At 38.6% G+C, this 14844-nt stretch overlaps 1 protein-coding gene across 5 annotated transcripts in view; it reads right to left on the reverse strand.

Annotated features, from left to right (window-relative positions):
* FOXP1 (forkhead box P1) overlaps positions 1–14844 on the reverse strand; it is a 496953-nt gene that overhangs the window by 72242 nt on the left and 409867 nt on the right. For all 5 annotated transcript variants that reach the window (XM_067542352.1, XM_067542361.1, XM_067542371.1 and 2 more), the window contains 2 exons: positions 11688–11847; positions 5462–5666 (listed from right to left, as the gene is read on the reverse strand). In XM_067542352.1, coding sequence (XP_067398453.1) covers positions 5462–5666; positions 11688–11847 — 365 coding nt within the window. The remainder of the gene's footprint in view (positions 1–5461; positions 5667–11687; positions 11848–14844) is intronic.

The raw sequence follows: 14844 nt of genomic DNA on the forward strand, positions 1-14844 counted from the left end.
TTTAATTATAATTTTCCTTGTCTAAGACAAATTAAAGAGGAGAGTAGGAGTGTCATGCCAAAGCAGATTATTTATCTCCTTAACAGATTGCTGTGCACCAAACCCCTGAGCTGCTGCTGCTGCTACTTATGAAACTGGGTGCAATGTGGGACAAAGGCATAGACGTAATATACATTTAAAGACAAAATGAATGAAAGCATTTACCCATTATTTCTAGCTGGAATAATATCATTTAATTAAAAAAAAAAAAGGTTTCTGTCAAAGTAATACGCACAGGGCATTAAAAACCAAACCAAACCAATCCTCTCAACCAACCTCTCTTTTTTCTCTGACCTATTTTACAAACTGGGAACACCCACTGCTCCAAAATGCATTCGGCTCCCATATTAGTCAACTGAAACTGTGCATGCACATCCAAGGGAAGATTCTGACCAGGGGTGGGTGGTGTTTGCTATTTGTCTAGCTGTAGAGAAGAACTGTCATCCAGTTCTGGTGACTTCATCCACGGATGTAACTGTAGTTGCCACCACTGCCACGACCACCACAAATCTGAGCCCAGATCCACCAATCTGATATGTGCAGGGAGACCCGTACACATGTGTATCCAGTTGCATGACTGGGGCCTTACTGTTGTGACAGCTGAGCATGGTAAAATAAAACAAAATGGTTTATTCCCCCCAGTATTTTAAAGTACTTATCCATTGTTCAAATGCACTTTCATCCAGAACACACAGAGCATGATACTGATCTCCAGATAGTTCTACACAGGTACCTCTAGCTTCACTGACATCGTCCGGTTTTACAGCACTGTCAGCAACATCGGAATCAAGTCCACTGGATCAATAACCTCACAAAATACAGAACGCACTGCCCCTGTAACATGTGCCAGGGAGGAGGAGAATGGGGATGACGACAATTATAGCGACTCCCACATAAACATCCTTGCAAAGCTGACTCCCCGTCCCAGAAGCACAAGGGTGGGGGAAGAACAGCTTTACAGCGCGACCCACAAACTAATGTTACCCGCATGTGATTATTTATTGCTGCTGGGTGATTGTTCGTGTGTGGCTGTAAAGGATTAATTGTTAGGGTGCTTGGAGCTTTTTCAATGTGTTTTTTATTGTTTAAATCTAAATAACTAGCTCCCGGCTGGGTCAGGCCAAAGCTTACAAGTTCCAGTGGTCTTTCGCTGAAGACGCCCGGATAGCAGCTCCTTTCTTTTTAAACAGGTGCCTCTCCCCGGATAATCAGTGCACAGGTATCACACTAAGCATGAGGAGGATGCCAGCGGGGTAGCCCAAACCATCCGAGACCCTGGATCAATACGAAGCGACAGACCCCAGAGTACCTGTACAATGCATACCCCATGCGAAACACTGCTTAGTAAGCGGGCCGTTGTGTTTTGCACTAAGTCCAGCTTCCAGATGGTCTCAAGGTATAGTCCCATTGTAGCACGTGTTACCACAGCTTTGTCTGGAGGTGGCAAACACACAAATAACTGGTGCTCAGCCCACATGGGAAATGAAAATTTACATGCTTGTCTGCTGCTACAGGAAAGAAAAAAACAAAAAAGGCTTCAGTGGCAACCAGAGCCTCCAGGAACCCCCCGGGATCCAGCCAGCCCAACCAGCAGATCTGTGTAACAAATGGTGCTTACATTCCTTCAGTCAGGATGACGATTGCACTTTGGCCAACTCTTCCAGTGGCTTTCCCCAACCTGCTCACATGAGCTCCACTTTCCCTGGATTGAGCCACAGCTACTCAACCTTTCCTCTCAGCCCCAATCAAATTCACACAACTGGCTGTTCTGCTGAACTAGCTGGGTCAGACATAATAAAAGGCACAGGCTCCCATCCTGGAGGCCAGCCACGCATTGCTCGATGCAGGCCCAAGATGGATGGGGGAAAAGGAGATGTAGGTGCTGGCCCTGTTTCCGCCCATGCCGTACGTGCAGGGGAGTCTCCCATGCTGGAGGAATCCTCAGCTGCCCAATCACTGCAGCTTTGCTGCTCTTTTGTGCTACAGCAGCAGTGCAAACGTGCAGTCGTATGGTGCCAGGATCTAGCCCACAGAGCTGAGAGTCATCCATCAATTTTAGGATTTTGTACTAGCACCCATCACCGTAGTATCTCAACAGCTACTGAAGCCACTGCAATCCATCTTCTCACTAACCCTCATAAAGGTCATACTGAACAGATGCAATCTGCTGTACTCTCCAAAAGACAGTCCTCTGGACAGAAAAGCAACTGCCTAAAACAATCCATAGGATAGTGTGTTGCTAAGAAAGGGAACTTTCTGTACTGCCAAGTTAATGTAGAGCCTGCAGTCTACTATTGAGAAGTGTTAGGGCTAGACTGAGGTTCAGGACTGCCATTGGTACACTTCCTGACATATCAGGCCATATCCTGACACCTCTTCCAATCTGGGCAAAATCTGCACTGATGTCAATACGCGTATTGACTGAACACTGAGTGCAGGACCAGGTCCACATCCTTATTTCCCAAGCTTAACTTTTCAATCTGGTATTAGATGAGAACCAAAACATTAAGCCTATGTAACCTCTGTTATTATTTTGCACATTTCTTCCCTCTGCTTGCTTTTAAATGTACATCTCAACCCATAAAAGGGGTACTCTTTTCGTATAGCTTTTTTACCACCTTGAATACACCGACAGTAGAAAAATACCCTTTCAAAGAGGAAGTGAGCGCAATACATCTAAACAAGAAGAGTTTTGTGTGTCATATGAAATCTAGGCAGGCACCACAATGCCTGATGAGATTGCTAGAAAAACCTTAAGTACATCAGTAGGCATTCTTCTGTGTAGAGTCTCCTGCTCTACTCATGGATAAAGATGTAATTCAATCACTGCAGCAAATGGATAGCATAAACCTTCAGTACCTCAAAGAGAGAAAGGCAAAGCAAAGTCCATAGCCTTTGGATTTTAAATATTTTTATATTTTTATAATATTATAATGAAGGGAATTTGATACGCAACTAAGTATTGTAATAAACTAACAACATACCATATATTATAAATTCAACTGAGGTTTTTTCAAAGGTCTCTCTCTAACTTATTATATCTCAAATCATACAGCGGTATATTATTGGCTTTCTAATGAATTGTGTGAAATTTCACTAATAAAACATACATATCACCTTGTTTGTGGAGAGTAATTGCCTTCAGACCAACATTATAATACAGCGTATAGACAAAATATTTTCCAGCTCTGCTTTACAATAATATGTAAAGCAAGTTCCTATTTCAAAATGGATTCATACATCTCTACTGTGTTCCAAATTTAACAGTTAGGGATGGATCTATTGTTTCCTTGATAAACAGCCATTAGCACTAATGGAAGTTACATATACCTATTGAGTGAGAGGATACCCATTCATTGTGTGATCTTTAATTGTTTTAGAAACTTAAGAAATATTAAAAAAATACAGGCGTACAATATGACCAGAAAATCAAACTCATCTTGTTCAGCTGTACAAGCAGCAAAGATACAATATAATCATTTAATGAAACACTATTAAGTTATTTTTTTTAGTACCCCATCCAATCCTTCATGGAAACTATATCTTGATGGTGTGTGTTATAACCAATACATTGGTTTCATATCTATATATGAATGAACACTCTCATGAACTCCGAGTCCTTCCTACGCAAGTAACATAAAATGATTGCTACTGTATATAATAATATCTCAACAGTAATTTTCTAAAGGGTGTGTTCTTCTATATATTACATCTATACAAAACAGCTGTCTTTTCTTAATCTTAGAAAGATAAAAGATGTGTTTACGTAGTTTTCTCATCAATATACTTTCAATCACTGGAATATTAACTCAAGGGCTTGAAAAAAATCACTCACCTTCTTCCCAGTGAGTGAAAGGGTGAAGGAAGAACAAAATTAGCTATTTCCTTGGAATATAGCTTTCATCAAAAACTAAATGTAAGTTAATGTTTAAGTTAGGCTAACAAAGAAAACCTTCTGTATGCAGACTAATGTAAACTAATGTACCATCTTCCTTAGTCTGCAGACCCAGTTCCAGTCCCTCTGCTGCTGTTTTCAATTAGCAGCAAAGAGAAAAACAAGACTTTGGTCAGTTTCAGTGTTACAGTTCAGAATCTCTGTGGACAGTATGAAAGGGAAAGGAACTCTGTCAATCTCACTCTGGTGCTTGGGAAAGCTATGTAGAAAACCAGAGGCTCCTTGGGGGAAGGATAGAGTAGCAGAGATATCCCATCCACAGCAGTTGGTAGGCTGATAGAGAGATGAAGACAACAGTAGGGCGATGAGGTCTCCTTCCAGCAGCTAAATGGAGGTGAAAGTTGATATAAAAGACAGAGCAGGCTCCCTGGTTGGAATCCCAAGACACCTGTCCATCCTGTCATTGGGGATAGAGACTGCACTTCTCATCAGAGAGTGTCATAGGCCCTCACGAGGGGGACACATCTTTCATTTTTCATATCAGTCTCTCGCTAGTAAGTGTCTCGTATCATTTTTCAGCCCAGATAAACTCTGTTTCATAGAGTATGAATCTTGGTTTGATGTGTGTGCGCGCACGCACGCATGCGGTTCAGACTAAACCTTAAGATTGAACTCTTACAGCAGCTTTCCAAACAAGAACAAGAACTGCCAATTATTTAGGAGTATATATTTCACTGTAATCAGTAATTAAAAATACGTCGTTAGAAATACCTTATTGAAGTGATGGAGAAATATCAGGAGGGAAAAAAGCTCAATAAAATAGCCTACACATCAAGTGGAGCCTGTACTAAGAAGCATCTTCAACAGACAACCCCTGAACTAAGCCACCATTTAAAAAGTACTACCCGAGCAAGTACAAATTTGTTCAAAGTTTTAAAAACCAACCCTGTGCCAGTAAATCTCAATTTACAGGTACTTTAAAAGACATATTGCACTTCTTACCAACCTGGAGAAATCATGTCTGCTCTGTTTTGTGGGTTGGATGTTTATAGAAGGTATGCAACCATATGACATAGTGTAAGATAAGGAACTACAATATGGTAACAAGGTGGATGATTTATGATGAAATGGGTACTACTGACCAACTAATTAATTCTCCTTCACCCATGGTTTACACCCCTAGGCCACATCAACAGTAACATTAAGGCCATGTTGGAAAAGTAAAAACAATTGTAATTGTCACATCAAATATCATATTCAATACAGTTTTCAAAAACTAATCATGCACACATTCATGTAACATTTATCCAATTAACAAGCCATAAAGACCTAAACAAAAGGGCCAAATTCTGTTCCATCTTAAATCTTCTGTAACCCCACTGCAATCAATGGGAGGAGAAAGGAAGGGCAAAATGTGGCCAGGTTGTGTGGCCATCGTTGTAAATAATCTCACCTTAGAGTCCTCAACATCACAATAACCAGTTACTGATTTACACATAGATGTATGTAAATTCTACCAGCACCTACCTCTCCCTTTTAGGAGTGTGGACTGATAGCTGTCCGTTAGTTGAGGCGTGTGGGTTTATTATTAAGGAGGTCTTAGAAGGTGCCGAAGATGAGACACATGTGGTGGACAGGTCCAAACTGCTGTGGTTGTTGCTTGCTGCTTCCTCTGCTGTATGAGAGTTTGTCACTTCTTTCCAGAGCTGCTGCAGTTCTGTTGGAATCATGCCTGAAACAAACAAATTGGATAATTAAATCAATTAACAGCTAATTCGGGCCGTCTTAAAACAGTAATTAAATCAAAGAGTCAGTAAACAAAGCCTAGTGTTAGTTTTCTGTGGTTTTTTTTTTTTTTTTTTTTAACTAAAAGCTAATACAGAAGTAACACTTCATGTTTCCTGCTAAATTGATCAGTGCCCAACATGTAGTTCCTATTAAAGCAAGATTTCTGGGGGGAAAAATGTGACGTTAATTAGCATTTCTATGATTTTTGTACCAGAGGGCCCAATCCCAGAGTCCCTTTGGAGGCAGAGCTCCAAATGAGTTTTGCCTGTGAGATGACTGGAAGAAAGTGGGGCCAGGCTATACTCTGCAGCCATCTGAAGAAATTTTATTGCATTTTTTAAAAAATTGAATACATTCTAACCTCCTTTTCAAACCAAGGAAGGTCTTCAGATAAAATCATTCAACTGTGTTATTATGACAACATAAACCACAATATGACTAATTTTGTGCTTTAGTTTTAAATGATGACAAATAGCTTTGTTATTAAATACAGTTTTTATTAATCACTTTTAGACATAAATTATGAATTCATATTGTCTTCCTGGAATGCTTTTCAAATTTTAACAGTCAAATTGATTATACTATGATTATTTCATTAACACACCTATCTCTCTCATTAATTTTGGTTTCTAGTACTGCTCACTTAATTGATGGATGTGTCTATTGAAAAACTGTATAACTTTCTATAAAAGTAACACTATTATTACTGTCATTTCTTAGATCAATGCTAATGAGCCATTCAAAAGTGAAATGAAAACATAAAATAAGCTTCAAGCAATAAAGAAATGTTGTTTCATAGTAGTGTCAAAATGGACACCAGTCTTAGGACATATTTACAACATTCTACCAACATGCCAGGTGAAAGAACTTTACACAACACAAGTGAGATAAAATTCATCCCTGAACATACACCAGGGAGTAACGCTGTCCAATACAACTTGGACTCTATACTTTGATCATGTTGTAAACATAATATTTATTCAGAATGCATGATCTAACACCTCACATTCGCACACCGCAGAACATTTCAATGCTATTTCAAAAGGATATGGGAGAATGGAGTAACCAGGAGAGGCAGCATCTTTTTAAAGACATCTAAGACATAAAATCCTGAAGATTTTCAAATAAGTCTGTTTCAGACCTGGACTTCCATTTGGTCCAGTGCTCATTGTTTCAGTTTATTGTAATGCTGCAGCTATCCTAAGGAAATCTGCCATTTTCTGAATACATAGCAGCAGCTCAAACAGGCATGTATCCTACAAAACCTACGGTATTGGGAGGGGGAGGCAGTGTGCATTATATTCATTTGAAACACATAATAAAAAATGCCAAGGTCTAAATTTAATTTATTTTTGTCATTTAGAATACAATGGATAGATAATCATCTCAACGTGATCAGCCAAACATCTTTACTTTGCTAAACTGTTAAAGATTTTAATTATGCTAGCTTTGGAAAGCACTGGTCTAATGAGGCGATAGACTCCAGAGAATCTAAGTGGTTAAGAACTGTGAAATGAGTCTGATAGGATTTTTTTATATTCACCGTGGATCGTTTGCATATCAAAGAGGAGCAAATTATTGCACGACAGACCAATAACCTTCCCTGCCTTTCTGAGAGTAGCATTAACAAAAACAGTTGGTCTCTGCTAAGGGTTCACTACAAAAAATGCTCAAATGCTTAAGTATCTGCAATTAATATATATTATAAAAGAAGCTGCAATTTATACATTAGGTCATCAGACGGTCTGAGGACACATCTATTGCTCTAAAGCAAAGTCATTTTTCTTTCATAAAAATCAAATGCCAATTATATTTTGATGGATTCTGTCCCAAATGAGCATTTAGTTATTAGACATATTCAATTATTACTTGTCCCCTGAAAATAAACCACTGAGGCAAATTAAAGAAGAGAAAGGTCAGTACACAAGCCTACGTCCTGTAACGCTGCATCTGGGTGATTATTTTCAAACACCTTGCAAAGTGACAGTGTGGGATGTATTTTTAGCTAACATGTCTGACAGGACTGTCCGCACACTAACAATTACCTGTGAATAGGCCTGACCCTTACACCACTGTTTACTCAGTTGAAACAATAGTGAATGGGCTTGTCTGTTGATGATAACATATTGATATGAGACCATATGAGTCGACAACTCCTAGTTTTATTATGGGGGGAGTAACAAACAGAGAAAGAATAATAGTCCATTTATATTATTTTATTTTTTACCACTATCACTTATCTGTATCTGTAGACAAGTAGTAGATTTTTAATTGGGAAAATCTTTAGAATCTACCCAGTCGTTTTTAATGTATTACTGCTGCATTTTAAGACAAAGCTTTTAAGTATTTTAGCAATAACGTCCCTCTTCCCCCGCTTAATTCAGTAGGTTTGTTCTACACTTAATACTCAAGTATAACTCATATTAACATTAATGAGAATTACATCCATACATTGAGAGGTGACTAAAATGTTCAGTTTGGAAATAGAAGGCAGCAAATGCTGTGTAGCAGCAATCAATGTACGTTTTCCAAAGGCAAGAGTTTCAGGACAGATGGGATTAGATAACAGAATTGTAATTACGACATCATATACATACAAGTGATACCAGTTACTTTAGAATGACCGAATTTCACTTGGTTAGAAAGCAAAATCGAACTCTTTAATTTCACTTGGTTAGAAAGCAAAATCGAACTCTTTAACAATAATTCCAAAGATGATTCCTAACTAGATTGTCAAATTAACAGATGAAAGGCATGCTCACTGATCGCCAATCTAAATGGTTATTAAATACAGTGCTCCTAAACATATCTTCCGAAATGATGGAACAAATGATAAAAATCAAATCAAATAAATCCATTAACAGGATAAATTATGTAATTTACCCTTATATAATTTCACTTTAATATTAAGGGCCAAATTTTAAATCAAGCCTTTAAAATTGCACCTGCAACTATCTATGGTCACAATTATTTATGTCTGCAACTTTGCAAGTGCAAATAACAGGATTTAGACCTATTACTGCTTAATCTGTGGGAGCAATCAGACAACTAGATGCCTCCGGTCCTATTATTTGCACCCAGTAGTGATCTGAAGTGAGATTAGCAAATTTAATTTTACAGCCTGATTTTGAAGAACTAGCCCTAATAGTTGAGAATACTGCTAAAATTGGGTTTATTTTAAAGTTGTGGCTGTGTACAGATGTAAAATCCAGATTATAGATGTATCCAAATACAAAACTGCAAAGATTACACAAATACAACATTAGAGGATGTGCTATTTTGTGTAAGACAATAGGCAAGTGTTGAAACAAAAATGTAGTTTTAAACAATGAACGAGTTCTAAAACCAAAACAAAAATCACACAAAGTTCACTCCTTGGAAACATTTATTAATATTACTATATGCCATCTAGAATACAACTAGGTAGCAAATGCTTTCATGTGTCATGAACATATGTCTACATTTAGTCAAGGTTTTTATATGTTTTACAACATTTTGTTCCAGTCATGCAAAATGTTCCCAAAAGAAAGGGTACACTAGAAATAATTTTTTTTTAAATAAAGCATTCATTATGAATTATTTTAAACCACAGCTCTGGCTCATCATTGCATTTTTCAGGACAACTAGTCCCCTTCATTATAAAAGAAAATGCAGGCACAGGTTTAAAAAATGTATGTTGTGGGGACAGTTGACAGATTACTGTTCATGGAACTCAATTTCACAACCCCAGGTATCACTGGCTCAAAGACAAACCGAGTTGCTCAACCTCTTTTTGTCCTTGTACCTCCATACCCAGGTGACCATGTTCAAGCAAGCAGAAAGTTGATTTAAACCTCATAATGACATCAGTTTTAAGCCATCATCTCTCTGATAAAAAAAAATTTGTGTTGTATTCCAACCTGCCTGCATTCTCAAGTTACCTTTTTTTTTTTTTAAACTGAGTCCCAGTTTCACAAAGGGTGATGTCAACACTATAGTTCATTTTCCCGCTAGAATCAGACCTCTCAAGCACTTCTGTTTATATTTATGTGAACTCTGGCATGCAGCTAGGCACCCCTTATGTTTTAAATATGCTCCTTCCCAATGTTGTAGGGACTAATAGTTACACTACACTGCTAACCATATCAATCAATGCCATGACTGCTGAATTACCTCCTGGTGTCTCTGATGTGTTACTGCACAGATTACACTTCATGCATCACCACATTCATTTCTTTCACATTACACATGAGCGTGTCTTGTCACTGCCCAATTGCCCTCTTTTGGACAGCTTAACTGATGTACTATACAATGAACCTTACTGAGCAAACTTAATAGTATAGTAGCTGTGGGAAAAATTAGAAAGGTTGAAGCTTGAGTCCAGTGGGTGTGCAGAAACAGCTTGCAATGTTTCCAACAATAAATCTGAAGGTGTAATTAATGCACATTATAACATTTTGCAAGTACAAATGGCATAGTCTACGTGCCGTTTTTCTGGATTTCTTTCGTACTATTCCCCCCACCCGCTGCTGACAAAGATGCACTAGATGATGAATAAATCTGAAAGGCCCAATCCTGCGTCCCTCACAGGCACAGTGTCCACTGAAATCAACGGGAGATATGCGTGCGTGGGGACTCCAACATCTGGCCTCCATTATTTAGGCAGTCGAATGACACATAAATGACATAAATGACACATGAAGCATTTAATGTCTTCAAAGTGAAGTTCGAAAAGGGATGGAAGTAAAGTGGTGGCCCCATTTGGCCAATGAGGATTCCACCACAGACGGATGGATATCTCCCTACGTCCACCTGAGTTGGAACCTGCAGGCTCTATCACCCTCCCTCTTGCAGCAATGTGTATAATTGGGGCTGGCGTGGGATGAGAATGACAAGGGAATGGGTGTATTTGAAAATAAATGCACTATAGAGATTAGCAACCAGTAGCCTTGAGGCTGTTAACTGCTTTGAAAGAAACCAAATTATTCAACCTGAGTTGACTTGAGATACTGAGCTGACTATTTAAAATTTAGCACACATTTTTGGGAGGAAGGGGGTGGGAGAAAGGAAGAGAAAACTCTTCAGAAATACCGGCATTATATTTTAAAGACCTGTTTCTCCTCAAGCCATGCCAACTTCGAACAATCTGCCTTCGTAATAAGAGCAGCTTGGGCTGAGGCTGATCTGAATGTCCTAAGGTTTGTCACACAAATAAACCCAGATAAAATGAAGTAGAGGGGGAGGAATGAAATATACATTTTGAACTATTCTCAAAAGTATTGCTAAACAAAAAGGAGCTATTGACACATGTGGAAAGATTCACAGGGTGCAAGTCTCAATTCATGCCACTAACGTCAATGGAGTTCATCCCAATTTGCTTCAGTGTGAGAGGGGAATGGAGCTATGCCAGTTTGCACCAGCTGAGTTTCTGATCTACTGTGTGTGTGTACTTGCAGCAGAACTGAGGATGACTAAAATGGGTATGGGGAAAAAAACGTCCACCTTTGCCCACATCGAGAGATAAAAGAGAATCAAACTCCCACTGATTTGCAATGTTTGGAGCTGAGTTTCCCATGTCTGAGTACCCGCCAAAGGAGGACTTGAAGTGCCAACATGACATATGAAAGGCTGTTATTCAGCTAGTCCTCGCCATAACCAAAGTGACAGCAATCTTGCGAGCAAACCTATTATGAATGTTTTCAAATCCAAATCTGAAGACCCAGAAGGTTCAAGTCCAAGCCTTCTGGACAGTCGGCAAACTGAACCCAAAAGCCATATGGTTTACCCATCTCTAGCAGGAACCACCCAGCACTTCAGTGTTGTGCTTCCCCAGAATAACGACAAACTTCTAATGACCAACCAGCCAGTCGGTCTATTTCTTATGCATTACTTTACCAGCCTATGAGCTCTTTCATCCCATGTGACATGTATTTATTATTTTCTCAATGTCTACTGATGGTGGCTTCCAGACTGTGTTGATACATACCTTGAGCAAGAGGCTGCAAAGGCAAGGGAGGCTGGCCAGGCTGGATTGTGAGCAGACCTTGGCGCTGCAGAGACAGGAGATGCTGCTGCTGCAGTTGTTGCATCTGTAAGAGCTGCTGCTGAAACGCCAGCTGCTGTGTAGCCACTTGCTGTGGCTGTGGCTGAAATGGGGAAAAAAGGCATATTTGTCATTTCAGGACTAAGTATTTATAGGGCTCCCAGTTTCAAAACACTTCATCTTATTAGTGTCATCCCCAAGTACCAAGAAAGGATATTAAATGGATATTAAATCTTCTCATTAAAGATCTCAAGTCATTATTTCAGTAGCAATCTTAACCGCAGGGTTGTGGCCGAATTCCACCTTGGGTAATTACATTCTTCCTACCTAAACACCCCCTGCACGTCACATGAAATATTTATTCTGCATTTCTTGATTTAAGTTGTTGTGCTATGCTGTGCTGCAGAAGTTTTACCCCAGAAGTGGTCGCATTATGGTGGCGAATAAAGCAGCCCTTGTGTCACCGGTGATGCGCTTGGGGATCATTCGGGATGAACAACACGAATATAAATGGAAAAATCGCATTGCAAGGTCATATCATACTTAAGTGGAATGAAAAATAATCCTGTGCCATGCTCCATTTACTCATGCAAGGATTGTCTCAACTATTAAGGCAACTGATTGGGTTAATTTATTGCATTTTCTATACTTGCTCTCTCTTATTCATTAATCAAGTTACAGGACTTTGTCCTATATCTTGAATTGCTCCATGCTATATTTAAGACTTCTACTTTCTGCACTTTGAATTTTTTAATTATTCTCACTATAAAGAAGACTGAGTTGCTGTACTCCACTGGGATTTGAACCTTGAACCTCTGAGGTGTAAAAGAACATGTTGCTTTTCTCACTATTGCGCCCAGAGAAGCTTTTAACTACTCTGTTTATCACTTCTGACATAAATAAATGAGAAAAAATCAGACCTTTGAAGAAGAAAAACTTCATCTAATATTGTTAATTAGCCATGACAAACGATGAAATAACACTGTAAATCTTTCATAGAAACAGCCACTAGATTTTAATTACACACATTCATAATTTAGCAAACAACATCTTACTTGAATGTGAGTGTTTAATATGAACTGTATTCCAGGCTTTAGCGTTCTTAATTTTGCTTCAGTTAAGGAACCCTCTAGGTTTTGCTTCTATGCTCATCTTGTATTTTATTTTCATTGTTCTTAAAGAACCATGAAAGACTTTGCATTTTGATAAATATCTTTTTATTAATTGTACAATGACAGGAGGAAAACTTTTGTTGTGTAAAATATCAATACATCATGCCAGTGTTTAGCAGTTCCATGTGCTAGCCAAAAACAATTTATGTAGATTTCCTTAGTAATTATCTGAGTGATAGAAAGATAATACTGTGCAGCAGTACAATAAATAGAAGGAAATTATCTAATATCCCTAATCTGCTAGGAATCATATCAAGGTGGAGGTCTTATCCACATCATAGCTAACAATTACGGAAAGAAAATTAACTCTTGCAAAACTGCAGGCACATGCACTCTTGTAAAGTGTCCAATCACAAGCTTTTTTCATTTTAACGCCTTACAATTACTTTAAAGATCCTGAGTCAGATCCTCAGCTGGCGTTCAACTATGAAATCCACTGAAGTCATTGGAGTGACACAGGTTTACGCCAACTAAGGATCTGGCCCCACATTTTAAAAAGTCCCTGAAAAACTTGAAGGGATCACTTCACCCCATTCACGTATGGAATGCTCTGTTCAGATCACGGGAGAAGCATCAGTGCAATGGTGATAGAATAGACCCAGGCACGCTCAACTTGATAAAACTTGATTTTTAAAAAGACTGTTGGAGAAAGTTAAGAGTAATGGAAACTATTTTTTATAATGCCCAAGTAGTTTATGTTATAGAAAAAGCCCAACCAATCTCATATTATCAACCATTTTCAGACCTACCCCCATACCACTGAGAAAGTTAATTGAGTTCCATTCCAAAAACCAAAATCTACAGCACCGACAACAAAAATTTAAATAAATTAAAACTAAGAGCCAGCATTTTCATTTGTAAAACAGCATGCTCAAAATGATCCGATTGTTTTTTTTCTATTTCCCAAGTTATCAGATTAATGTCAACCACAATGATAGTGATGTTCATGTTTGAATAATTTTTTGGCTCCTCAGATATTCTCATAATAAAAACATTATTAATGCTATCTTATAAAAAAAACGGAGTTAAAATATTCCTCGCTTTGGACATGTTGGTTACTTGCCATCTTAATGTAAATTAAGGTTTCAGAACACTTTATTTATATAAATTGACTGATGCCGGTTGGGTTGTCTTCTCAGCTATCCCTAAGAAAAGCTTATGAAAGCTCTCTACATTTGAAAAGCCAGGATATAAAAGTATACAAGGCCCATTGTCCAAGAAAGAATTTAAAAGCAACACACGTTGCCAAACTGTGCTCCCCACCCAGTTACCAAACACAGGATACAAGTCAGTTTGTTTACTTCTCACAATTGAATGCATACAAAAAAGGTCTCAGTGCAGTCCTGTTGTCAGGTCAGTAGTCAGTGTTAAAATGCTGAAATATCCTGATAAAACTTGCATTTTTGATCCCCTCCCTAAAACTTCTGTCAAAGGTCTGTTTTCCTTTCTTAGGTTACTCCCTACCGTCTAACATAAACTGTCAAAACTGCTGGAGGACAAATGGCCTTTCTAAAACAATCATCTCAGCCCAACTTGAACGCACAAAATGGATTCTTCCGCTACCTTTATTTAAAAACTAATTCTGTCAGCTGTTTCTTACAGTCAGTTCTGCCAGGTATTAAGGAATTCGTCTGGCGGACACAATGAGCTAGACCTGTTTTAAAAAAAGATTGCAGAGAGTTACGGAAAGAGCTCTTGAAATCACTGATGGGAATTGGGTGCAGAACTTGCTCTGCATCAAGCTATACATTCCCCTTAACCTAGTGTAAAAGAAAAGGTTATAGAAGTCCTGCGTATTGTCCTGGTTATTGGTCAGACCGCTCTGACTAAGAGGGTTTTGGTGGAGTTTTTTGTATACTGAGGCAAAGTATTATGAGCCACTAATGACTGGGGGATGCAGTAAATGAATACACTTGTTCCATCTGTTA

Source organism: Emydura macquarii, unplaced genomic scaffold, assembly GCF_026122565.2.
Source record: "Emydura macquarii macquarii isolate MOO-44397 ecotype Brisbane River unplaced genomic scaffold, CSIRO-AGI_Emac_v2 contig_71, whole genome shotgun sequence".
NCBI lineage: Eukaryota > Metazoa > Chordata > Testudines > Chelidae > Emydura > Emydura macquarii.